Source organism: Strigops habroptila, chromosome 4 (genome assembly GCF_004027225.2).
Source record: "Strigops habroptila isolate Jane chromosome 4, bStrHab1.2.pri, whole genome shotgun sequence".
Lineage (NCBI taxonomy): Eukaryota > Metazoa > Chordata > Aves > Psittaciformes > Psittacidae > Strigops > Strigops habroptila.
In genome coordinates, this window is record NC_046358.1 from 37,258 (window position 1) to 63,310 (window position 26,053).

General features: G+C 54.6%; 2 protein-coding genes across 4 annotated transcripts; both read right to left on the reverse strand.

The window, feature by feature from the left end:
• Positions 1–866: 866 nt before the first annotated feature.
• On the reverse strand, positions 867–6,255 carry CNTF (ciliary neurotrophic factor). 2 transcript variants are annotated; one of them, XM_030483910.1, is made up of 4 exons: positions 6,166–6,255; positions 3,126–3,396; positions 1,461–2,824; positions 867–1,223 (listed from the first exon to the last, which is right to left on the reverse strand). In XM_030483910.1, the coding sequence occupies exons 1-3, from the start codon at positions 6,168–6,170 to the stop codon at positions 2,351–2,353; spliced, it is 750 nt and encodes a 249-aa protein (XP_030339770.1). In that variant the 5' UTR covers positions 6,171–6,255; the 3' UTR covers positions 867–1,223; positions 1,461–2,350. The 2 variants fall into 2 exon arrangements, with proteins under 2 accessions (XP_030339770.1, XP_030339771.1); XM_030483911.1 differs by having other exon boundaries at positions 3,126–3,412; positions 6,166–6,245.
• On the reverse strand, positions 4,302–24,363 carry ZFP91 (ZFP91 zinc finger protein, atypical E3 ubiquitin ligase). Of its 2 annotated transcripts, none has more exons than XM_030483909.1 (11): positions 23,738–24,363; positions 23,027–23,052; positions 13,249–13,464; positions 12,962–12,998; positions 12,396–12,485; positions 11,931–12,053; positions 9,707–9,757; positions 9,129–9,207; positions 8,687–8,801; positions 8,068–8,167; positions 4,302–7,693 (listed from the first exon to the last, which is right to left on the reverse strand). In XM_030483909.1, exons 1-11 carry the CDS (start codon positions 24,082–24,084, stop codon positions 7,183–7,185), a joined length of 1,695 nt encoding a protein of 564 aa, XP_030339769.1. In that variant the 5' UTR covers positions 24,085–24,363; the 3' UTR covers positions 4,302–7,182. The 2 variants fall into 2 exon arrangements, with proteins under 2 accessions (XP_030339769.1, XP_030339768.1); XM_030483908.1 differs by having other exon boundaries at positions 12,396–12,488.
• Positions 24,364–26,053: the final 1,690 nt, after the last annotated feature.

Below are 26,053 nucleotides of genomic sequence, written 5' to 3' on the forward strand. Positions count from 1 at the left end.
TCCTGGCGCGTGGCAGCAGTGCCCAAGCTGAGCTCGTGGCACCGCCAGCCCCAGATCAGGAGGATCAAGTTGCAGGACCCAGCTCCTAGGGGACATGAAGGTCACCTTGTACCCAGGCAACTGCAGCGGGAGAAAAGGGGGAGAAAAGGGGTCTCCCCTCACTACAAGAGAGACATTGAGGTGCTGGAGCAGGTCCAGAGAAGGGCACCGGAGCTGGTGCAGGGCCTGGAGCACAAGTGTGATGAGGAACGGCTGAGGGACCTGGGGGGGTTTAGTCTGGAGAAGAGAAGGCTCAGGGGGGGACCTTCTCGCTCTCTGATACAACTGCCTGACAGGAGGATGGAGCCAGGAGGGGGCTGGTCTCTGCTCCCAAGGAACGAGGGATGGGACAAGAGGAAACAGCCTCAAGCTGCACCAGGGCAGGTTTAGATGGAGATGAGGAACAATTCCTTCCCCAGAGGGTGCTCAGGCATTGGAACAGGCTGCCCAGGGCAGGGCTGGAGTCACCGGCCCTGCAAGTGTTCACACCCCGTGTAGCCGAGGCCTCAGTGCCATGGGGTAGTGGTGGCCTTGGCAGTGCTGGGCCTTGATGATCTTAAAAGGTCTTTTCCAACCTGGTTGATTCTAGGACTCTATGCTCCACCTGCGCAGGTGGCAAGACTCGGCGCTGGATGTGCGGCATTTGAGATGCCCGTGCCTGCCTTCAGGAAGGTGAGGGGCAGTGGGTGGGTGAGGATGTGAGCACCCGGCTGCTGCGGAGCACGGGGGTGCACGGGGAGAAGAGCAAGATGGTTTCAAGCGCACAAAGCAGCTGAGACTGGGAAAGAGAAACATTTGCTGAGAAAGGGGCTCACTTTGACTAATCATTAAAAAAATAAAAGCCAGAAATTGTTATTCCCAAAAGCAGAAATACAGAAACATTGCAAATAATCCGGGCAGAGCTGCAAAGCTGAGGTCAGGCAGAAAGTGGTGATGTAGAATGTGCATGTTCTTCCTCTTGGGCATCGCCCACAAAGCAAATGGGCACTACCAAACCACCCCCAGCGTCGTGGGGAGCCCCGTCCCTGGGGCCCCACCTTCCCCACTGTGGCTGGTGGAGAGGGCAGGGTGGGTGCTGAAAGCCCTGGCGCAGCATCACCCTTTGTCCTCCTGCAGCACCCGGTGCCCACGCAGACACTCCTGGCAGGCGCTGGGGCAGGCGCTGGGCCCGGTGCCGCCACCACCTGCCCCGACAAAGCCGCTTTGTGTGGGGCCGGCCGGGCACGTCCCCAGCCGCTGCCTCCCAACCCTGTGCCTCCGGCGTCCCCCCGCGTTGCCTCCCTCATGCAGGTCAGGAAGCAGGACCACGTCGGGATGGGGCACAACTCCAGCGACACCTCCCCGCCCCATCCCCATCATCTTCCCCATGGCCTCCCAGCAGGTCCCGTTCCCCCCAAACCTCCCACCCCACTGGAACTGACCTTCCCTTGGGGTGGGGTAGGAAGGGGGCAGCCCAGGCTTCCCCAAGAAGTCCCAGTTGTCCCAGTAGATATCCCATCCCTTTTATTTGTTTCGAAGCCATCACTTCCGTTCAGCAAGTAAACCATGGCATGGGCATTCCTGTTCACGGGGTGAGCGATGTGGTTGGGTTGTTTCATCTTCCATGCTGTTCCCAGTCCCAGAATAACCCCTGGAAGCACAAACCTCCATGTGGAGAGTCTTGTGAATCACAGCCTTCAGCTAAAAGATCCTCTCTGTTACCTTGTCCAAGCGATTAAGAAATCCCCTCCTGATCATGCCCCCCCTCCACCCCCCCAAAAAAAGTCCCCAAACAGTTAGAGCAGAAATTCCAACACACCAAACGCGAGGACATGAGCCGGGCAGAGAGTCCACGTGAAGGAGGTCAAGCCTTGCATCTTGCAGCTGGGGGCAGGTCCCAACGCTCCTTCACCGGGTGGCGTGTTTCTGTCCCTTCACTCCTGCCTTGCCTCCACACAAGCCCTGAGGCAGCTCCCGTCCGCCCAGCCAAGGGCAAGCCGGGCAGCGACCAGGCTTCATGGAAAAGGCCAACGCTGCCACAGCGCGCTCGGGTCGTGGCCCTGGGGCGAGCGGCAAAGCAGCTTCCCAGGGAGCTCCCCCCGAGGCTCGCCCCGCCTCGGCTTCCTGACTCCTTCCAGCATGGAGCGCAGCCCATGGCCCAGCTTCCCCACAGGGAACGGCACCAAGAGCGTGGGGGTGCCGGGGTTAATGACATGGTCCCTCCCGTCCACCCCCCTCCCCGAACAACGCCCTCCGCTGTCAGCAGCCCTCTGCAGAGGTGGGCAAGGAGCCCCCCACTCTGCGGGACCCAAGCCCTGCCCCACGCCCGCCCTCAAAGGCTCTCGGCTGGGCTGGGGGCCGCGCCGCTGCCCGGGCTGGGCTTGGCGAGCTGCCGCAGGTCCCGCGCGGACCTCACGGCCCATTGGGCCAGCTCCCGCAGCACGCCCAGGCCCCGCAGCTTCCTCTCGAAGAGGGTGAGCGGGGGGGGCGCGGGCGGCACAGCCCCCTCCTCGCCGGGGGGGCCGCGGTTCTCCAGCCGCAGCAGCTCCTCCAGGTGGTAGGTGAAGGCCGAGACCTGGAGCAGGACGGCCGCCAGCGCCCGGCCCAGCGTGGCATCGGCCTCCCCCAGCTGCTCCCGCTGCTCCTCCAGCATCTGCGCCAGCAGGGCCCGGAATGCCCGGTACGCCGCCAGGTTCTCCAGCAGCCGCTGGGTCCCCGTCTGCTCATCCCAGCGCTCCACCGCTGCCACCGGCACCCCCTCCACCGCCGCCACGCTGGCCGAGGCATCCAGGCCCTGCTGCTCCACCTGCAGGGACGACAGCAGCCGGAAATCACCGGCGGCAGGAGAAATGGGGGGACCCCCCTTCCGCCCGAGCCCCAGCTCCAGGGTGCCCCGATTCAGCTTCGGCGCTGGCCAGGAGACATTCGGGCAGTGCAAGGCCAGAAGCTGGTGCTTGAGGTTTGCCCACACATTGCCTGGCAGCGCCAAGGCCCAGATACCAACTGCACTTCATCCCTCATCCCTATCATGGACCAGCTGCTAAAAGCCCCCTGGACTCTGGTGGCAGAGGCCACCGCGCGGGGCCGCAGGGTCAGGGCAAACTCACATAGGTGTCCAGGAGGTCGACAACATCCGAGCGCATCTTCCCAGCCAGGCGGATGCCTCGGCTGCACAGGTCGCGGCGCCGGAGGGTGGCTGAGGTGCTGTCTGCTGCCGCCATGGCGCGGGCCGCCGGGGCACCCGGCTCACGGCACAGCGCCTGCCTGGCCCGGGGAGGACAATCCCTTGCTGAGCTGGTGCATTCCAGCCGGGAGCTCCACTCACACGTCCGCTGGCCCGGCTCTCCCCCTCTTCCGCGCCTGGGGCCTGGCACAACACTGCAAATTCCCGCCTCTGGGATCAACAGCAACAGATTATTTCCCTAATTCCCCCATGCATCGCCACTCCAAGCGCCTGGCCCAGAACAGTCTTGCCTGGCAGCAGCAGGCTCCCAACCCCGGCTCTAACCCATTCCTCCCTACCAGCCACACAGTGTCATTAGCAGCACACTAGTCCCCCTGGCTCATGCCAGCGCCAGAGCACGGGAAACCACTGCCGGGAAGAGCTGAGCAGAGCCAGGACATTGCTCAACACCTCAGCCTGGGCAGCAGGGCTGGGGCCTGAGTGGGGCAGAGCACTGCGGGCTCACCAGCAAGAGGCCAAGGGGAGTCCCCGGGCTGGAGCTCCAGCACCAGCTGCAGCCTGGGCTGCAACCCAGACCCCGACAGAAGGCTGTAGAGGCCTGTCCCAGCCACCTCCAGCCCTCTTACTTCCCCCATGGCTGTGTGGGACTGGGTCACCCAGGTCTAAATCCCCTTTCTCAGAGGGGTTCTGCCCAAAGTGGGGCTGCAGAGGAGGAGGAGGTCCCAGCCACCCGCCGCAGGTGAGCTGCATGCACCAAGACAAAAACAGCCCTGTTGGTTGGTTTGGTTTTTCCTCAGTACATTTATTTTGGTTATGCATTACCCAGATTAAGAGAAACAAGAGGAGCTGCAGAGCGATGTCCCTGTGGCACCGGAGCACAGCGAGCCCCCAGCAGAGCCCCGGCGCCGGTGGCCAAACCCAGCAGCGTCGTTGCCACCTGGTGGCTACTGCAGAGAGCGCTGCGGGACTCCAGCCTGAACCCCGCACCCCAGGGCCCCCGAGGGGCACCCCTGCCCGCACCCGAGCACCGGGCGTAGGCACAGTGCCCTGGGCTCCCTCTGCTCCCTCCCCGGGAGGAGAGAAAAAATAAATACGGGGGGGGGAAAAATACAAAAAAGTTTATTGCAAACTACTACAATAATTTATTGAAGCAAACTGCATGCGAGTGACAGAGACACCGAGGGGACGAAGTGCTGCAGGGGGGCTCTGTCAGTTTTAGGGTTTCAAAAGGGAGTGAGAGAGGAGCTACACCATCTCTCCTGCGCCAGGGGTAGCAGACTCTGGTTAGAGGACAGACAGGCTGAGACCAGGAAAAGAAAAAAGGACTGCTACAAGAGGTGTGCACGAAGGACAGGGCAGGGAGTGGCAGGGATCAGAGGTGTCCGGGCTGGGAAGCAAATGGGCTGCTCCATTCCGCAGCCTATGGCAAACTCCTGGCTCCGCTCAGGGCAGTTACAGAACTAGGCAGCCCCTGTTGCCTCCCAGCCTGGTGCCACATGTCGGTCACCAGAGGGTAGCAAGCCCTTGACCCGACAGCATTTTAGTGCCACCCCTCGGAGAGCAACCCCTGAGCGCTCAGTGCAGTGTTCTGTGCAAGGCTGTGCCGCAGGCACGGGGCAGGGCACAGGACCGGGCACTGCGGCAGGGAGCCAGCGGACGTGCCCCCGCACAGCACGGCTTGGCCAGCCCCACACTAACCCCACACGAGACCCACGCTGCTGGTTTAGGTTTGAACACGTCTCATGTTGCTGCTTCTCTGTAGTCTGCAAAGGGGAGGGCACTGGCTTCCTGCTGGAAATCACAGTAACGTGATCCAAGCAAGAAACTGGATCCAAGCAATCCCCACTGAAGAAACTGGTTTAGTTTAACAGCACATGGCCGTGGACCTGATGTGCACTGTCACAGGAGATGGGTGTTCAGTACAATGGGCCCTCATCTCCAACAGAGGCTTGTGGTCAGCTGAATCTCTGCCACAGCGCAAGAACAGAGGATGCCCACACCCAGGGCACAGACACTGTGCAAACTACTCAGCCACGAACTGCCCCAACACCAGAAGTGCTTGAACTTGCTCTGTCAAAGATATTAGTGTAAGGGGGAAAGGGAGGGGGCAAATCAGGACAAACGGCCCAATAGAAGCGGTCAGGCTTGGGCCACGGCTGGATTTCGAGGCAGCGCAGGGGACAGCGTGGGTGTTCAGAGTCAGTTTCCTGTAAGTAGTTCCCAATTAAATTACATGTTTTTCCTGCTGTTCTCCAGACCCCAGGCACCCACTTTTGCCTAGCTGTGTGCTACAGGCCAATACAGCTGATTATGTGCTCAGAACAAGATACTTCAGCTCTGCTCCCAACTGCATAAATCCAACCAAAAAAACAAGCAAACAAACAAAGAGCGCAGGTTTTCCTTCACCTCTTCCAAAAGCGCTACAAATTCAAGGCCACTGAATCGCCACACAAAGTTTCAGATAAGGGCAAAAAGATCCAAGTCTCCATAGCAGACACGTCATATCCTATGTAAACTTTTCCAAGGGCTCAGTGCTGTCCTAACTGCACAGCAACACACAAAGCGCCACGTTTCATGGAAAGCAGGACTGTTTGTGCGGGAGAGAGCAGCTCTGGGAACACAGCTGCACAACACCCTCCCTCCAAAACAGGGGCAGGGAGAGAAGCTGACAGCCCCCGAGCCCCGCGTCAGTCTTGCCGTTGATAAACAACCCTCTCCAGTCCCTGCTTCTGTATCTTTGCCTAGACCTGGAAAGGACAGGCAGAGTTGGACGAGAAGCAACATCCCTCAGCAGCAAGCAGCTCACAACCGTCCTAAGTCTCAAGAACAAGTTCCTGGCTAATGACATTCTTCCCTGAAAAGTTGGGGAGCAAGGGGGGGGGGGGCAAAGAGAGCATTTAATGCAAGGAGCTCACCCCGACCTGGGAGGGAGGGAGGCAAGAGCCAGCTGTTCCATCACTCACCTCATCCTCCCGCTAAAACGCTGCTGCAGAGGCTCCCACTTCAAACAGGCTCTTCTCCAGGGGCTCTCCCTCTACTCTGGAAAAGCTGCGCGACACATCTGACTCCAGAGGCTGCCTTCACCTCGGCTCTCCCAGCTGCTGTTCCGATGGCACGACGTGCTCCCCGCAGCTCGCTAGTGCGAAAGAGCCTGGGAAACAGCCTGAACCCCTTCCACCCCCACCCCCTACGAACATAACTAAAGAATACCGAGCCTTTTTTAATCAATAAATAAGGAATCTTGTTACCACAACACAAAACCGAAGCATGTTCAAAGTGCAAATTACTGTCGTCAAACTGGGATGCTCCTCCTCGCCTCTCCCACGCAGGGTTCCTGTAGCCCCCGGGCCTCTCCAAGCAAACATGATCTATGAGCCAGGGCGTTCCCTCCATTTCCTGCCAGAGCTGCAGCAGAGGAGCGCGGTGGGGAGAGAGATGTGCCTGTTCCACAGCTCACCCTGCTGCGCGAGGGGCCTAAAGTGCCAAGCCAAACTCCCAGCCCCAGGAGGAAGAAAGAGACTGCAAGGACCAGAGTGCAGCAATGCATAGAAGTTGGGACCAGGGGCAAGAGGGAGTCCTAAGAAACCTGTCCAGAGCACATCAAATGCTTTCTAATTTGCAAGTGGGGCCACATCAAGGAGCCAGGAAGGCATCTACTTTGGGCTAGAGGCAGGGCTTCAGCAGTGCCCACCCCCCCACCCCCCCTTGGAGAAGTATGTCGCTCAATCCAACCTGCTCTGGTAATGGCAGCGTGTGCCCCTTTCTGCAAAGGAGCAGTGGGAGAGAGAGAAGTGGTTGGGAGAAAGAGGATGTGCTGTGATCCACGCTGGAGGGGAGCAGACCCTTCAGTTCTTTACTACAATTGTGAGTTTTGTTTAACCTTCCTCTCTTTCTGTGTTTTCTTTCTTTTCTTCTTTCTCTTTTCTCCTCCTTTTAAATACAGAGTCCAAACTGTCCCAGCACCCGCGTGCTCCCGCCCGCTAGGGTCCAGTGGAGTCTGAATCTTCGATGAGCACCTCGGCGGTGGCTCCCAGGATCTCGGTGTTCATGACCAGCCCCTCGGGGTTTGCGCTGCTGCCGCTGCCCACGAAGAGCTTCCCATCAGCCACCAGGCTCACGTGCTCGGCCGCGCCGCAGAACGTCTTGGGCATCCCGTCAGGATTGAGCAGCAGGCAATCCGCAGGGGCAGCACTTCCCAGGGGGTCGGGAAGGAGGGGCAGGCCCTGGCCATCGGTGGGCGGCGCAATGGCCTCAGGATTAGTGCCCAGGATGTCAGTGCTGGTGATGAGGGCGCCTGCGTTGGCGGCCAGTGCTTCAGCAATAAGCACTTCGGGGTGGCTCTTGGCTTTGTGAGCCACGACGCTGTCCTTCTTCTCAAATTTCTTGCCGCAAATGTTGCAGGAGAACTGGTAGAAGGAGTCCGCATCGTGCTTCTTCATGTGCCAGTTGAGGGAAGCCTTCTGCCGGCACGTGAATCCACAGATCTCACACCTGGGAGGGGAGAAAGGGGAGGTCACAACAAAGGGATGTGCCCACCCACTGTGGCAACACGAGAGCAGGGAGGCAGCCCAGGAAAACAGCACGGGCTCACTAAAATGGGATGTCACAGTAGCTCCAGCTCTTCCAGTTTTATTTGTAGAGGGCTTATGTTCCTCAGATCTCTCCCAAGACACTAACTCAAGGAGGAGGTAAGAGAAGTGGCAGCTCAAACACTCCTACAGGTGTGCGTTTAAAGAGAGCTGGAACCCCAGGAACAAGTTCCAGCCCTGACTTCAGAGCTGCCCCTGCTCTCGGTGGAGTCCACGAACGGGTGTATCCAAGGGTCCCTCAAAGTAGGAGAGCAAGAGACAGGCAGAAGTACTCACTGCAAAGGCTTCTCTCCCGTGTGGATCATTCGGTGCACCGCCAAGTTATGAGAACTCTTAAACGCCCGGGCACAGTACTCACAGATGTAATCCCTTTGATCTAAAAAGCAATACCAGTTGGAGCATTACTCTCCTGCAGACCTGCTCCCATTCCCAGCTCTCACATGTTGCAGGTAAAGCTGCTGAAGAAGCAGCAGAACCAGAAGTGCTGGGAAGCTAGCAGGCATAGCAGAGGAGGAGGAGTCCCACAGTACACCACAGCAGCTCATCTGGACAGTTGAGGCATGATTAAGACTCTCCTGAAAGCCAATTATCCATTCTGACCGACATTGAAGGACTGGCAAGTTAGGATAAAGCTTGGCTTGTTTTATTACTCTACAGAACTCCCAAGTGATACTTGCCAGGGGGTGAATTAAACACTCCTAAGGAAACAAAAGAAATGGGCTATAAAGGTTGTAATCCAGAAGGAAATAATAACCTGCTGCTGCTGCACATCTATGCCATCTGCCTTGGCTTCACACTCCCCAGAAATCCTCTAGCCTCTAGGCTTTTCCATTTCCCCCCCTCTTTGTTCACTGTCCCAAGGAGCAGTTTGTATCCATTTCCCACCTCCCTGTACCTGTGTGGTGTTTGGCATGCCGCAAGAGCTGCTTCTGGAGTCGAAAGAGCCGACCACAGGAGGGGTGAGGACACACATATTTTTTCTTCAGCAAGTGCTGGTACTTTATGTGATGCTATAAAGAAAGAGTGGAAGATTGTAGACGTTCTCTACATGGCTAAGAGGACAGCTGGGACCCCTCAGCAGGCTACCAGACTCCAATCACTGACAAGACACCCTATACCATGAACACAAAGGCTCTGATCTCCACTGAGAGAAGAAAGCCAAACTACTGCGGACATCTAGCAACAGGACAGAGACACACGTGGCCACAACTGATTAAGTCTACCCAAAAGACAGCATCAGAAACAAGTGCTTCAATGCTGGGTAAGGATTAGCTGCTGGTTCCCAGCGGCCCTTCCCTGCCCTCACACCATTTGGGAAGTGAGGAATCCCAACGAACCTGCAGGTACCGCGGGTGAGCCAGGACGGTGCCGCAGCCTTCCATCTCGCAGCGCACGTACTGTATCGGGGGCTTCTTCCTAAGGCAGCAGCGAGGAAACGGGCCGCGGTTAACTCCGGGGTCTGGAGCCAGGGCAGCAGCAAGAGACACGAGCGCAAGTGCAGCTCCGTGATGTGAGAGCAAGGCATTACTGCTCCAATATTCCCCTTTGGGCTGTGCTGTTACAGACTCTGTCCAAGAGTTCCCTCCCCTCCTTGAGGACTCTCCCCAGAGCTGAGAAAACTCCGGAAGACACAGAGTTCCCAAAGCTTTTGCTGGGCAATGCCCAGCAAGGGACGAACTCAGAAGTGGGGCCAGGAGAAGGTGGGAGGGGCTGGTTCGGTTGGAAGAAATCAAAAACCCACACCTACAGGAGAAGGGGTAATGGAATGAGGGAAGACAAGGCACACTGCTTCCCCACTTTTAAGGCAGATTTCTATACTGTGCAGGAGAGACGGCTTTGAGACAATGAGCATCTCTGTGCAGGACGCAAGGGAAGCAAGTCTTCAGAACAGAACTGAGCAGAGAGGATCACTTACCTTCTCTTGGGAAGCCTTGGGCTCTTGTCATCCTTTCTCCTCCTTCCTCTCCTGTAACAGGGGTACAGAAACAGAACTGAAAGACTCTACGCTGGTGGCAGGCAGAGTTTTTGAAGTGCATGCTACGAAGCAGAAGCATGCTGCAAGAAATACTACAGAACTCTTCCACACTTCCAGGCTGAAAAGTAACACTCCACCCAGCAAGTCAGCACCTGCTCCGGCTCCCAATACTCCAGAGCTGCTAATGAAACACTCCTGCAATAGCTGGCAGGTTCCCTAAAGAAGTGGGGTAACCAGCCCTCCATGCAGACTGTCCCTGCACCTCACGGAACTGCCACACCACACAGAGCACACTCCTGTGGGGCTGTGGTCCCCATGTGACTGGTATCTGGAGGATGCTTTTTCCTGCATCACATTCCCTGGCATGTGGCAGGCCTCAAATCCCCCTGCCTCTGCCAGCAGCCAGGCTGCAGCTGCATGACGACCGGCCAGGGCCGGCACACCACGCTGCTGAACGTGGCTGCCCGCCTCAGATGCGCCTCAGCTGATCACCGATACGTGTCCGCCGGAATCCGCACAGCCGTGGCACAGCCACAGCCCCAGAGGCTGCGGTCAGAAAGCGCCAACCGTTGTGCCGCCCTGTGCCACCACGGAGGGAGGAAGGGCTGTTGTAAAAAAAGCCTCGACCAGGCATCACACACTTCACGTTTTCTCTTTTAAACCCCCAACTGTCTGAACAACTCCCACCCTTGTCATTAAATCCATCCCTCTCCAGGCTGTGCGTCAGCACACAGGATTCTGCTCCGCTCAGTTTCTGCTGCAGACAGGTAGCGAGCTCTTGCCTCATGAGCTGAGAGCTCCAGCAAGATCCATCAAGTGCAAGTTGGAGGCAAATTCAGAGGAAGACAACATTCCTGAGAAACAAACACTTCCTGTGCTTCGCTCTCACAACCCTTCACCATTTCCTAATGCAGTTTTTATAAACATGTATTTTAATTTTGCCAGCACAGTCCAAAATTAATGGGGCACTTTGTTTCCTCTGCTCTGTTGGGTTTCATACCACATGAAAAACGTCCATCTGCATGACTAGGAAGAATCTGATGAATGATCTAGCAGCTCTTTTGCAGGGCTCTGAATTAACTATAGAAGCTAATGCACCTATCAAGACAAAAATCCATCTCGTCTGAGCAGACCTATGCTTACATGTAAGATGCACCCTGCCCAGAACATCGCGCCCGCTTGACCATATTGCTGCAGAGACACTAACAGTGGGTTGATGGAAGTCTTTCCTAGCCTTTACTAAGACATCTTTACTGATAGCAAGACCACGCCAATAACATGCTGAAAAGGCAACTCAGCATTCAAGCCAAGCCTTCAGAAGAGGCACAGGTTTTATTATGCTCAACAGTAGTGTCTGAGCCAAACACCACGAGCACGAGCCTCAGAAAGCCATTTCTAACAGGAAAATAACAACCAAACCAAAGAAATTCTCAAAATGCCATCAGCACCTGACCCCTCCCCAGGGGAAGCAGCTCTGCAGCAGCAGAGCCCACAGCACACACCAGCAGAGGGAGCCCCATTTGTTCCAACTGCTCACAGAGGAGCTACAAGAACAAAACCTGCTTCCCCCCATCCCAAGAGAATGGCTTTGACACACAAATCCCATCTACCTCAGTTGCCAGAAGGAAGTTCCAGTGACAGCATTCCTAAAGGTTTCAAGTCTCCACTCAAAGCACTAGTGACTGACCAGGCAGCAAACGCTTGCTCTCCAAAGCCAGGGAGAACAGAGCTGTTCCTCCTGAACCCTGGCACGATGGTCCCAAATGTACAAAGAGGACGTTTACAGAATATTCCTGTGTCTCCCTCTAGGCCCAGAACAGAGGAGACATTGTCCTCTCCAACTGGCTTTCTAATACAGTCTAACCCGTCTCTCACAACAGAAACTGATTTTAAGAATGCTCTAAAGTATTTCACACTGTGTGGCCATATCCAGGAAGGTGACAAAAGCCACAGGATGGAGAAAACCCTTAGCTTAAACTAAACTCTTCTATTTTGACTTGTTGAACATGCCAAGATACCAGGAAGCAGGACTTCCATCAGAACAAAAGATTCTGCCCAGGCCCAGAGAAAGGGGGGAAACCACCACCACAACACTGTTGTACACCAGCAAGAGTACAAAATACACATTACACACTGCTACATGCAACTGCAGAGTTTTACTCACTTCCTTGGTGGTTCTTCATCTTCCCGAAACTCACTTTCTTCTTTCACTTCTACTTTAATCTCTTTCTGTTTCTCTTTTTCCTCCTTCCCTTTGCTAGCTTTTCTCCTTTGCTTTGGTGTTTCCCTACAAAGATACAAATACAGTGTATTACTCCAGTACTCCTCCTGCTGTCTGCCTTTCACAAAGATTTAAGCAAAAAGTGGATCAAAGTTCAGGTCTATTTATGAAGTCCCACTTCTAAGGAGACATAAGGAAGCACCTGGCAGACAGCATGGCTCTGAAGACTGGAGTCCCCTGGAGAAGAACAGACCCAATAGCTGTAGGCAATATCTAGAAAACACTGTGCCCAACAGGAGCCATTCCACCTTAGCTCCTCAGGTTCTTTGCGGGGTATTGAGCTCATTCAACTAAGATGTATTTTTTCTTTGTCTAAACCCACAGTAAATGTGTAATCAAATAATTTACTTCTCTAGATGGGGCTTGTAGGTTTCATCTCTTGGATCATCTTTGAAGGGAACTTCTTCCTCACTGATGAGCATCTCCTCCTCATCATCGCTGCTGGCAGAAAAGGAGAAGGACTTTAGCAGCAACAGCTTAAGCACTACCGCAAGAATATTCATGCATCGTCCCTCAGGATGGGAAGGACTCTATTACACAGCACTTTCTCATCCAGCATGACTGGGGAAAGCCAACAGCTTGCACTGACTAAGAACATGACAGCCAAAACAGACAAGGCTAGGCAGAGCAGCCTCCTCTCCTGAACCCACCTAACTACAGCTTCTGCTGCTGAGGGAATAAAGCTACCAGGTAAAGTGCTCAGATTAAATCTTACTATCCATTTCTCCTCAGTATCTCCTGACATCTGCAGTCCAGACTGAAAATGCAAAAGTCCAGGACTGAATGAAAACAGAGCTACTCTCCATCCATAGATCCTTTCACAAAAGCATTTATTGTGGAAAAAACTCAGGCCCTTATTTTTCCTTCTCGAGACATTAAATAGGAAGAAATGTCACAAAATAAGAGTCTCCTACCTGATTCCAGCTGGAGACTGATGTTCTTCTGTGACCTCTGAAAGGAAAAGTCACCATTAGGTTTCAATCTGTGTTCGCTGCAGTGAGCTCATCTGTCTCAAGATACCTCCGTCGACATTCAGTGCCAGGAGTGCTGGTGGCAGAAGGTACTCATGACCAAGCAGCACCACGCCTGTACCAGCCACAGTCTGCATACAGCTCACAGTCACACCCACACCCAGCTCCCTTCAAAGCTTCCCAAGACCTGCCTATCTCCAGGCACTCCCATGCCAGGGCTCCTCACGTACCATACTCGAGCTGGTCTGTGTTTGGCTCTGACTTGCAGACGAGCTGCAGGGAGCCCGTCTTGGATCTGGAGGCCCGTGAGTTCTCGGTGTCCCGCTGGCGGGCCGCGGCGGCTGCCCTGCTGCTGCGCCAGCTCCTGCTGGGCCTGGCTGTGCTGACGGGGGAGCCATGGCTGAGGACACTGGAAACCTCCTCCTCTTCCTTCTCTTCTTTGGGATCTGAAACACCATTGCAATCTCTTCAGGAAGAATGAAAAGCATCCAGCCCGTCATTAATTCACACTCTTCTCTGGGGCACGATACTCAACAGTGTAACTGCCCCCGTGTACTGACGGGGAAACCACTCACTGCCTCTCACAGATGTGGAGCGCAGCTCTGCCAAGCCAGACACCGCACACCCTGGGGCCCTGCCTCAGCCAGCCTGCACTTAAAACTCTCATCACATTTCCCACTGCCTCTAAATAAAGACACAAATGTCTAAAAGCAGCTTACATTTCCCTCTGATAAAGGCCTATAAGATGATTATTTGCTGGCTCCCATCTCCCCTAAGCACTACAAGACAGACACTCATAAACCTCAGCAACTGCTTTATGAAAGACTAGCTTGAAAACTGGACCACATTAAAAGTCATGTTGGAGAATCCCCCAAACACATTTAATCAGCATTGTACACCTGGTAATAACCCTGAGGAATCCAGGGTGTTTCTGGTCTTACACTAGAGCAAAAAGCATCACAAGCACTGTTAGCCTCGGGTCTCTGCACTCACTTATAGCTTCTACAGGTGGTTTCTTTTTGGCTGATGGCTGATCTCCAGATACGTTTTGGCATAACAGAACTGGCTGAAATGTCTATGTCAGCAAGTTCATCCCTTAAAAACTGAAATACCCATGTACAGTTCACCTGACCTCACATTCTGGTGCTCGCTGTGACGCTGAGCCCCAGTGAATTCAAATGCCTTGGGAAATTTCAAACCCAATGTGCTGAAGAAATTAAGGCCAAGTAGATGGCTATGCTCAGCGCCCAGGTCTGCCACGGCTCTGGCAGACACAGGCACCTGCAGAGCTCCGCAGGGCCTGGGCTCCAGGCTGAGCTCTGAGCTGCTCTTTTTTACCTGGCTTCACCACTCTCACTATAAAAAATTCTCCTTTGTATCTAGTTTGAATCTCCCCTCTGGCAGGTTAAAGCCATTCCCCTTGGCCTGTCCCTCCAGGCCCTTGTCCAAAGCCCCTCTCCAGGTTTCCTGGAGCCCCTTTAGGCCCTGGAGCTGCTCTAAGGTCTCCCCTTCAGGAGCCTTCTCTTCTCCAGGCTGCCCCAGCCCAGCTCTCTCAGCCTGGCTCCAGAGCAGAGCTGCTCCAGCCCTCGCAGCAGCTCCAGGGCCTCCTCCGGCCTCGCTCCAGCAGCTCCACGTCCCTCTGGTGCTGTTGCCCCAGAGCTGGATCAGGACTGCAGGGGGGGTCTCCCCAGAGCGCAGCAGAGGGGCAGGATCCCCTCCCTGAGCTGCTGCTCACGCTCTGGGGGTGCAGCCCAGCACACGGGGGGGTTCTGGGCTCCAGCGCACACTGAAGCCGGGACATGGGGAGCTTCTCCTCACCCAGCACCCCACGCCCTTCTCCCCAGAGCTGCTCCCAACCCATTCACCCCCCAGCTCTGATACCAGGGGCTGCCCCAACCCAGGGGCAGGACCTTGCACTTGGCCTTGTTGAACCTCATGAGGTTCGCATGGGCCTGCATCTTGAGCTTATCCAGACCTGACTGGAGAAAGCCCTGAGCAGCACACTGTGAACTCTATGCTGAACCCACATTAAACAGCAGTTGGGATCAGAGATATCCCGAGGTCCCTCCCAACCTGAAATCTCTAATTTTGCATCAATCTGCATCAAGCCTTTTGAAACAAATGATCCTTTTACTTCTAGCATGGAGTTTGCTTTGCGTGACTCATTCTCCAATCCTTGATTAACAGGGTGGGAATAATCAACATTTGATTGAAAAAATCTGACTGGAATACAGGATGTGAAACATCTGAGTTTTGTTGTAAAACAGCAACCAAGCCCCCGGTCTTGCATGTATAAAACCCACTTCATCATCAGAGCAGGAACTACACCTTCTTTTTGGCATTCTGGTTGAGCAGACCTCACGGTGAACTACAATTGCTTTATGGTTTTAGTCCTAATTGTGAACATCCTCAGGTTCTTTTGAATGCTAAATCAAATCCAAAGACGCTTGGAACCACGCTCTGGCAATTTCCCCCTCCAATGTTACCATGCTGCCAGTATTAACACACACTGCTGCTCCTGAAAGAGGTTTATTCCCTTGGAAGATCAGGCATTCAGCTAATTTCTTAGCAAAAGCTGGTATTTTAAAGATTAGCCTTATGGATTTGAAACAGACCTCCCTCAGGATACATTTCTACAGAGTACACTACTCACCTTCGCATCTTGCTTCCTTTCTCTGAAGTGAAGGTGTTTAATAAGTCTTTCCCCATGATTTCTCCTTTTTACTTCAGCATTGCTTGTCTAACACATTCACTGCACTTTTACATACCGTGAATACCTATGTACCTCCAAAAAAAAATAATCAAATACCTCACTTTGTAGAAGAACTCATAAAGCAATGTAGAGCTATTGATTGAAAATCCTTACAATTCTAGAGCCTCCCAAGAGGGGACACAGGTCCCCCCTGCAAGGGCCACAGCTGCACCAGGAAACTTGTACCTGCAAAGTTTTCAGCTACACAAGCGGCTGGAATCAACACTCACCAAAGCTCTGCTGAAATCTAACACTGTGAAAGAAAGTCACGGATTTTCAATATATTTGATGCCTCTTCCCACAGTTTCCTTTCTCCTTCACACAAACGCCTTTCTGATGAATGCAGCTCAAGCCTCAAAAACCAAACCACCAACAAAATACAAACCAACACCCAAAACACTAAACACAGAGACAGCAACTGGCTTCCAGAGGAAAGCAGCACTTCCTGCTCCTGCCGCCGCCTTGTCTAACACACCTGACCTGCACTAGAGGTGATCACAAGCCTGCCACTGGAGATGCTGCAATTCTAATTGCGTTTGAGGATTCCTCCCCCAGGTTCTGACACTTCCTGCTTAACACCAGGACTCATGCCTGCGCTGAGGTTAGGAACGCGGCTGTCCTTGTCTGTGCGACCAGTGGAAGGAGTTGGGAGGTGCCAACCTCTCTCAACTGACTACCCAGGGACCTCACAGTTATTTTCAGTCTCATCTTGGGTACCATGCTTAGCCTGGTCAAATCCAAGCCCTGTGGATGAACACAGCATTATCCCTCTCCTCTCACAAACGTCTCTACACAGAAAGCCACGCTCCTCAGTTAGGATTTGGCTGATGGCACAAAGCAGCAAGAGAAACAAGACAGAGGTGATAAACAGCGTGATTACAGGTCATCGGGCTCCACTCTTCCAACAAGAAAAGCAGCTGCTGGAATGTCTTGAGGTTGAAACACAGGAAAGTTTTAAATGGGAAAGGCTACTGTCAATTCTTCATTTCAAACTGTATAAACTTGTCAACACCCCAGCTCTGGCTGGCTGCAATTCCTTTGGAGGGTTCCTGTCGTCCCAGAAGTCGCACAGAAAGTGGGTTATACGCTAGCATCCTGTTATTCCGTTGCCAGTGTTGACAGTGGTGATGGACACCAGGTCATAAGAACTCAGATTCCAGGGGGACAAAAGAATATGTGAGACACAATTGGTGTTGAGGCACCAGTGCAAAGCAAGGAGCAGCACCGAGCTGCTGCTGAACCACTGAGCTGCCTTCCCTCTGCAGCCAGGCACTGCTCGCCTCCGTCAGAATCACATTCCACAGAGAGGAGCAATGGAAGCTAAGCCTCTGTAAATGAGTATGCCAAGAAATGCCCCCATGTGCACACCCCCTGCGGCCCTCCAGCACTCACACTATTATCCTCCTCATCCCGGAACCTCCGCACCAGTTTTGGGAACTGTGTGGATGCCTGCACTTAAAGGAGTCATTCAAGAGAGATGGGCAAAATCACCTTTTAAAGCCACAGAATCATAGAATGGTTAGGGTTGGAAAGGGCCTTAAGGATCATCTAGTTCCAAGCCCTACCAGTCCTCTTGATCTTTTGGCCCTGGAGCTCTTCCTACCTTGATCTGTTCCTTAAGTCCATCATTAGATGATAAACTGCTTCCCCTCTGAGGTACTTTCAGCATTTTGCCAATTCCTCCAAACAGCCTTTAAACTTAACAGTATCCAGGGCAGAAAACACTTACAGATTTGAATGATGGCACATAAGAGGCATCAAACATCCTTTAATCTTTATAGAATTGGACTGGTTTGGGCTGGAAGGGGCCTTAAAGCTCCTCCAGCTCCAACCCCCTGCCCCGGGCAGGGACACCTTCCACTAGAGCAGGTTGCTCCAAGCCCCTGTGTCCAACCTGGCCTTGAACACTGCCAGGGATGGGGCAGCCACAGCTTCTCTGGGCACCCTCACAGGGGAGAGCTTCTGCCTTAGATCTAACCTAAATCTCCTGTTTCAGTTTGAGGTTTAGAATTAACATTTGTGAAGGAAACACCAGTTACTGGGAAAAGGGACAAGAAAAGGAAATCTGGGACGCAAATAGCTAAAGTTGAAGCTCTGGTAATTGTTTAGACAGCCAAAAGACAAGACTCTGGGTGCTACTCTGCTTCTTAAGAGCTTACCCCAGTGACACCCCATCTTTACTCAGCACGTAGTCAGCACAGATTCCCATTTCAGACACACGGCAGAAACCTGTTCTCATGCACACTGTAATTCTGCCCCAGAGCACTGCATGCAGGGTCACCACACCAGCAAAAGCATCTCTATCTCAGAACCCCCCGTCGTATTTTTCTACATAAACCAGTGCTGCCACAAACTGAAACAGAAGGGATATATACCAAAGCTTGTCCACTGTCTCCCAGCCCACAAGGTAAACTAAACCCACCCTTACAAGTCTCAGTTCCTCCCTACACCATAACTCCACTTTCCGGGAAGGATCCTCACAGGAAGCCACAGGGAGTGGCACTTGTGATCACACTTTTGTTTCTTCACATCACTCCCTGGCCCCACAGTGTCCTCTTTATAGGAGACTGGTCTAAGGACAGGGTGCTTACTGCTGCTTCCTTACACCACTGGTTGCAGCAAGTGCTGAGTGTGTCTGCGTAACTGACAGTGAGCTGACAAGGGCCTGAGCAGCAAATACACACATCCCACAGCCAACACCTCCCTGACCTTCTTCCCAAGCACTGAAAGAAAACAAAGTCCCAGGCCCATATCAATTACTCACTGCAAGGAGCAGAAAGGGAAAGTCCAAACCAACTGCATTTACTTCCTGAAGAAGCAGGAGGACTTCCTTTATTAAAGGATCCTGCTGTGTCTGCCACCACTCTCCTACCCCTGCTCCCCTCATCCCGTGCAGATGCAGTGGAGACGTTGCTCTGGGCTCTGGAAAACGTAACCAGGTAGCCAGAGACCTGAATTACCATTCCCTGCAGGAAGGGTGTGCAGAAAGAACACTGGTACAGATGCCATTGTGCAAAGCCAGCAGCTGCTGGGACTCACTGCTGTCCTCAGTAGACACCTTCAGAAAATACCCATCTACAGTCAAGTAAAAGGAAAATCAACTGTGAATTATCAAGCTACAAAACAACTACTGTGAAAACCAAAAAGCACCACAACACATAGACATCTCTGACTGTGAGTTTTAACACAGTAACTATACAACAGATCGGGCACTGAACACATACTTTTATAACAGCACAGACAGAAATGAAACTCAGGAAGAAAAATCCTAGTGAAAACCTCTATCCAAACGGCTCCCCCCCCCACCAAAGAGCTGTGAAGTTGTACATATGGGAGCCAGGAAAGTCCTTGTAGGAGTCAAAGGAGGTTTGGGCAATCTCAGTTATTTAAATTCAGCACATTTTTATAAGGTTTGGTTTTAAGTAATGACATTTCTCTCAAAACACTGACAAAGTCTTAAGGCAAAGCAGTCATCACCAAAGCAGCACAAAGCTTTAAGAATACAAACAATGAGGTGTGACACGAGTTACCTGTGCTACACAACCAGTCTGTACAACCAGAGTCTTCTTTTAACCTGGGGAATCTTACCGCTTTTCTGGCAGTTACAAGTGGGCTTGTATAGAGCAAGTTTGTATTTCCCACTCACCTCCTTGCACAGCCCTTGAAGAAATGGCTCTCTGACCTTCCCTGGGCCTCCAAACCACAGCTGGAAAGCCACTGTGATGGAAGGGTGGCTGATATGCAGCCACCCACTAAGTGGCCTCGTATTGGAAAGACTGGGGGGGGAGGGGGGGAGGGAAATCACAGAATAAATCCCCAGGATCGTTCTCCACATGTGAGTATCCAACACAAGTATTCCACCCAAATGCGTTTCCAACGCATGGTTTCTACAACCATACGCTGCAGGAGCATGTCAGCACTGCTGGCATCACCCCGCAGCCCACGCCGCCGGGCAAAACCCCTGGTTTGAGAATGGATTCCCAAGGAGGTGACTCCATGCACATGGCACCAAACCTCTCTTGGTCACAGCTGTAGGTAAATACAGGCGTCACGTATCCAGCCACTGCTCCAGCACTCCCTGCAGAACAACCACACAACCTGGTTTGCAGTGTAACTGATTGAAAGATTTCAATCAAACTCTTAAAAGTGGTTCCTAAACAGCAAATAAAATTCTTACAAAAAGGTGGATAGAGTCAGAAACTGGTTCGGGTGTCAAATTAAACCGGAGGAGCAGGTTTTGTTTGGCTGCCAACATGATTTTAAGAGTCACATTAAGCACTGAATTTTCAATGCACTGATGGAAGGACATGAACTGTGTTTATTAAATCTATATTCCAATAATTAAAATTGCTCAGGCCTAACTAAAATGAAAACTATTTCCACAAGAATATACTGCGTCGCGGGAAGTCGAATGTGAATGACACTGCACAGTCTGGCTCCAGCTGCATGAATTCATTTATAAGCTGAGATTAAATGTTCTACTTATGTAACTAATATTTCCACAGAAACACGCCAGGAGATACGGCCATTGTGCGACTAAGCAGACAAGATGGGAAATACAACTGGTAGAGCTGACTTTGCAACTGCCTTCGCACACACCAGTACGGTCACAAGCACACACCGACTCTGACACGACACACGCCTTCGACTTTAACCTTCCTGTAGTCTTCCTATCAGGCCTGCACAGCCAGACCTTTGTGCCTGGGCTCCCAAGTCAATGAGCAGAAAAGCCCTCTGATCCCATGGCACTACGCAGAAGAATGTAAAACTTGGCAAGACACTTCCACTGTTACAGCACCTCGGCTATGATAGGTGGCACCCATCACCTCTAAGCTTTCTTTCCCAACTACTTCAAAATGTAACCCCGAACATAAGGCAACAAAACTTACTGAACAAACTCTGGTGCAGCAAGTTTGTCGTTTGTTGGATAGATCCACAGGATATGTCACCTCATTCCAAAGGCGAGTGTGCTGCATACAGAGGCCAACAGCTGTGGCTGAGCTCATGCAAATCTCATACTCTAAACTGGATGTAGTATTTTATACCAGAGGATAACAGTACTCGTGCCAGTAAACACCAGCACTAAATTCAAAGCCTTCACCAGAACCACTCAACAGTTTCACTGGATTTCTTCAAGGCAGCTCCATCCAGGGGTGAAATGTCCAAGGGTATTTTACCTTCCAGAATGAGAGGGCTCCCAGCTACGAACACCCTGCCACATGAGGAAACTGCAGTTAGCTCACACCTGATTAGGCTTCTGCAAACATTTTACGCTGAAGACCAAAAAGCGGGAAGCAGGAGAGGAGCTCCTCTCCTGCCCTGTGACCTGTCCAAGCATGACTCTTTATTCAGCCACTTTCCGGGTCTTCCCCAATAAGCACAAGGTGCAGCAAGAACTTCACTCAGAGCAGGGCTGGGCACAGACCCGCAGCTTTCTCACTCCTGGCCTTTTAAAAAGACTGAAAAACAAGAAAATCACCAGGGCAGATTTCCTTGGGACTACAGCAGGTCGAGGGAGGCGATTCTCCCCCTCTGCTGCGCGCTGGGGTTCCCATTCACGAGATGAGCTCTGAGGCAGAAGCTCTTCCCTGTGAGGGTGCTGAGGCGCTGGCACAGGGTGCCCAGAGAAGCTGTGGCTGCCCCATCCCTGGCAGTGTTCAAGGCCAGGTTGGACACAGGGGCTTGGAGCAACCTGCTCTAGTGGAAGGTGTCCCTGCCCGGGGCAGGGGGTTGGAGCTGGGTGAGCTTTAAGGCCCCTTCCAGCCCAAAGCAGTCTGGGATTCTATGATAGAAGTAGTCATCACTTCTCTGTGCCAACTTCCGCACAAACATTCGTGCCATCCATTTTGGCTGCAAGTCTCATCATAAAAAAAAGACCCCAAGAAATTTAACCAGCACTTTCTCCACTCTCACATTCAGGGGCAGCCGAATCTCTCAGAGCCCAGACTTCAAGTCTATAATGGCTGGAGTGCAAAGCAGCACCAAACTTGGGAAATTTCAGACTGACATTTGCCATTTCCAAGCACGTCGCAAGGAACTGGGCTAAAAATGGGACTATTCTGCCCGTTTGCCACCACCACCACACAAACATTTCTGCTTACGGATACCCAAACCACTGAGAATCCCCATTAAAACGCAATGTCAACGCTCGGCACGTACGAAGTGACAACCCAACACCTTTTCACACGTTTCAGCAACTTTGCTTTGACCTAAAAGGCTGAAGCTCTTACAACGCTCTGCCCACCTGTCACGCAGCAAGAGGTAAATGCACACAAGTGGGGTGCCTGATAAAACCGCACTGGTTAATTCTGCTGTGGTCCACAAAAATACGCTTTGCCAGCTACAACTGTGATAGGTTTGACACCCAAATGGAAGCAAGCTATAGATTTGTAGGAATAAAGCTAAAGAGTTACAAGATTACAAGAATAAATGCAGCTTTCAAGACACAAATGCCTGCAAACAAGAACCAAGCAGCTCCAGCAGAAAGGTGAATTCATTCGCACGGGCGTACGACCTTCACTCCTCACCATTTCTGTGACCATTCCCTAGTGCCAGATCAAAACCAACACCACACAGAGCCTTTGACTTGGAACTCTTCCAGAAGCCATCACTGGGTGAAGAGCAAAACCCTCTGTTTTTTTTTTTTTGGACAAGAAGCCGTTCAATCAATGCACAGTTCACATAGTTCACACTGGAGGAGCAGAAGTTCTGCGCCTGGCCGCAGCTCCCCACAGTTGGGGCTTTCTTGATTAGACCCATTAAGCTGCCCTGTCCCCTTCGAAACTTTTCTCTTTCATCCTTTGAAGACACAAACTTCAAAAAATTCATCATCCACTAAAGCTAGAACAGTACAAGTGTAAATACCTGAACATTCTTGTTTCCACATCTCTCAAGGACCTACCGCTGTATTTGTGACAGCACCAGAACAGATGCAAGCCCAGGTTCTGCCAGCAACGCAGGACCGCTGTGCAACAAGAGCGGTCACACTGGGTGCATTGTGGTCCCACCTTCTGCTGCTGGAGCAATGCCCTATTGCTTATCTGGAAGAGTATGTTTTTGCACGTTGGGCACATGCAAACAGCATCGGCAGCTTATCCCAGTTCCATAATCATAAGAGAGACCTCGGAAACAAGCTGCATGCCATGAAGCAACAAACCATGCTTTAAAAGGAAGATCCAACAGATCTTCGGCTACCTTTGTGGGAAAGCCCTGACCTTCTGAATGGAACAGAACAGTAGCAGGAATTCAGCTCTTACCTTTACCAGCTGCTTTATCCGTGCACCTGAAAAAGCACAAAAGCAAGAATAAGAGGCAGCTTCTACAGCATGGCAGCAGAAACCAAATGATGAACACAACAACCCTAATTCCCAGCTGTGGACAGACCCACTGCCTTGTTCTCACATCACTGGTTTGAGCCCCTCACAACAGGGATTATTTCACCCACAGAAAACCTGGGTGAACCATAATAACACATCAGCAGAAGCCCAGTCTTGCCCATAACCGCTGTGTCCAAAGCAGAGGGACTCTGTCGTGAGAACAAGGCACATCAGCTCCAAGTGCTGCAAGCGCACAGGTGGCTGGTTTCCCACTCCCGATGTAAGGCAGCAGAGAGGTGCCGGCATCTCCTCTCGGCAAACGAATCCCACCACCTCCCTCACCGAGCCTTCACCTGGCTGCGAAGCCAGAACAAGCCGGGGGCCAGGGAGCACCCGGGCGCTGGGGCAGGCGGCACTCACGGCCCCGCTCACAGCCGAAGGCCCGCCTGCGGCAACGGGCAGGACCCGCAGCGCTCGGGACGCGGCCTTTCTTGGGAAAGGAGCGGCACGGCCAGCCCGGAACAAAGAGGCGGAGGCGCGGGGCGCCCCACGGCTAGAGGCGGGCCCCGGGCGGCACTCGAGCGAGATGGGGGACGAGACTGCCCGCCAGCCCCCCCCTTGCCCCCGGCCCCGTTGCCGCAGGGCACTCACCCGGCCCGGGGGGGCTTCTTGGCCGCGGGCGGCGTCTCAGCGGCGGGCTGCTCGGCGGCGGATCGGGCCCCGGGGCTGCTCCGCCGGCGCCGGGGATACTCGGCCTTACGGCGGCGGGAAGCGGCGGCGGCGGCCGCCCCCGCGGCCGAAGCGGCGGCGGCGGCGGCCCGGCCCCGCTCCCGGCCGCCCCTCAGCACCCGGCTGCCGCCGGACTCCTCCCCCTGCTCGGCGGCGGGCGGCGGCGGGCGGCGGCGGCCCGAGAACGGCAGCTTCTCGGAGGCGGGCGGCGGGCCCTGCGCGGGCGGGCGCTGCTCGGCGCCCCGCGGCTGCTCGGCGCCCGCCGGCATCGGGGCGGTGACCGGCGGGGCCGCGGCGGCTGCTGCGCGCTCCCCCCCCCCGCGCCAAACCCCCCCGCGCGCCTCAGCCGCGCCCAATCAGCACCCGCCGCCCACCTTCACGAGGGGCCGCGAGGCGACCCACCTCCACCCCGCGCCCGCCAATCCGCGGGCGGGAGGCGAGGGACGGCCCCGCCCCCCGGCCCCGCCTCTCTCCCCCCTCCCACCCCCGCCCGCGGCCCTCCCGCCTTTCTCCGCCGCTCGCGCACCGTCCAGCCAATGGGCGGCCCGGCTGCGGCGGGGCCCGCCCCGCCCCCCCCCCCCGCTGCGGCCCGGCCAACCAGCGCGCCGCTCCCCGCGCGCGCACCACCCCGCGCAGGCGCCGCTGGGCCCGCCGCGCTCGCGCTCCCGCTCTCCCCCCCTCCCCCCCCGCCCCGGCCGGCCCGGCCGCGGCGCCCACCCGAGCGCGGCGCCTGCGGCCGCCGCTCCGCCGCCCGCTCCACCGCCCGCCGCCGCCCGGCCCTCGGCACCGCCGCGCTCCCTACCGCCGCCGCTGCCTGCGCCCCTCCGGCTGCCCCGGGGTCCCCTGGCCTTGGGGGCGAGGCCCGACGGGGGCAGCCACTCGCCCCCCCGCGCGGCGCGGCCGCTCCGTGCCGCGGGGCTGCCGCCGGTGCCGGCTGGGGCGCGCCCGGCGCGGGGCGGCTTTGGGCTGTCGCTTCTCCTTTAAGAAAAAAAACCGCCCCGTCGGGCGGCGGGTGAAAGTCGGTGACAAAATGGCGGCCGCGCAGAAGGGGCGGGGCTGGCGGGAGTCCCTCCGCCCACTTCCGTTAGACCCCCTCCTCGGGCATGCGCAATGCCTGCCGGGAGCTGTAGTTGCCGCCGGTGGCCGGAAGCGGCCGCAGGGTGCGCCGGGAGCTGCGGCCCGAGCCGAGCCCGCGGCTGCCCGCAGCGCCCCCGCCCCGCGCCGGAGCCGCGGTCAGCACCTCCAGCGCCGCGGTACCCCCGCAGCGCAGCGCAGAGTGAACGCGTCACACGGCCCCCAGCAGCTGCTTCTGTGCCGGACCCGGTTCTCCTGGCACCGGTCATTGCTGCGCTGTGAGCGGCAGCGGGAGTCCCAGTCACACGGGCCCTGCCCCTCGGGCTTGGGACGGAGTGACCCGCCTGAAACAATCAGGAGCTCGTGGGCACAACTAGAGCTGGGTTGTGTTTGAAGGAACAGCGGAACAGTCAGGATTGGTCATGCTGAAGGAGGAGTTACTGGACATTTGGCAAAGCGACCGTTCGGTTCCTCCCCTGGCACAAGAACTAACTCTTAAAGTGTTCTGAAGTGAACTGTCGTCATCGTAACACTAAAAATCGCACCCACGGGTCACAGAGACCCTGGCCCAGGGGAAGACCTTTCCCCTCAATGCATGTAGTGATGGGAGGAATGACACAGCAAATATTACACGTACATTACAAGCAGTCCTTGCAGGCAGGAGTGTACATCCTGCACCACCTGGGTGTAAATGTAAAGAGGAGGCTGCTCAGTGTGCCTGAGGTATGGAGCAGCCACAGGGGTCCCAGGCCTGAGAAAACAGCGCGTGTGGAATTGGGTCCCTGCACGCCAGGCACGGGTCCGCTTTACAGCCAACACGCCTGAGTGGTGAGGCTGCCTCAGAGAGCCCCCCAGAACTGCAGAGCCTCTGGTGCAGCCAGGACGCGGTTGGGATGAGGCTGTCCTCTGGATCCCGAGAGCTGTCCCTCCCAGCAGATGAAGCAGTTGCCCCCAGCAAAATGACTCCTCTGCCACCGGTCTCAGAACAGCCGCTGCCACCCTGTGCGTGTCCCGTCACCAACAGCGGGCTGCGACTCACCCGGGTGCTGCTCTCTGGGATGAGGGTTGTTGCTACGATTCCTCTGGAGAGGATGATTTGGCTGATCTTACCTACTGTTTTAGAGCAGAACAACAAGAGGGTAAAACTTCCACATCAGAAAATCC

Excerpts from the sequence above, each read along its gene's own strand:
- ZFP91 (XM_030483908.1), bottom strand. The coding sequence starts at position 24,084 with ATGCCGGCGGGCGCCGAGCAGCCGCGGGGCGCCGAGCAGCGCCCGCCC. Across the intron at positions 13,465-23,026 it reads GGATAAAGCAGCTGGTAAAG|ATCCCAAAGAAGAGAAGGAA; the intron begins GTAAGAGCTGAA and ends ATGGTGTTTCAG. Across the intron at positions 8,168-8,686 it reads GCATGCCAAACACCACACAG|ATCAAAGGGATTACATCTGT; the intron begins GTACAGGGAGGT and ends ATTGCTTTTTAG.
- CNTF (XM_030483910.1), bottom strand. Across the intron at positions 2,825-3,125 it reads TCGACCTCCTGGACACCTAT|GTGGAGCAGCAGGGCCTGGA; the intron begins GTGAGTTTGCCC and ends TCGTCCCTGCAG.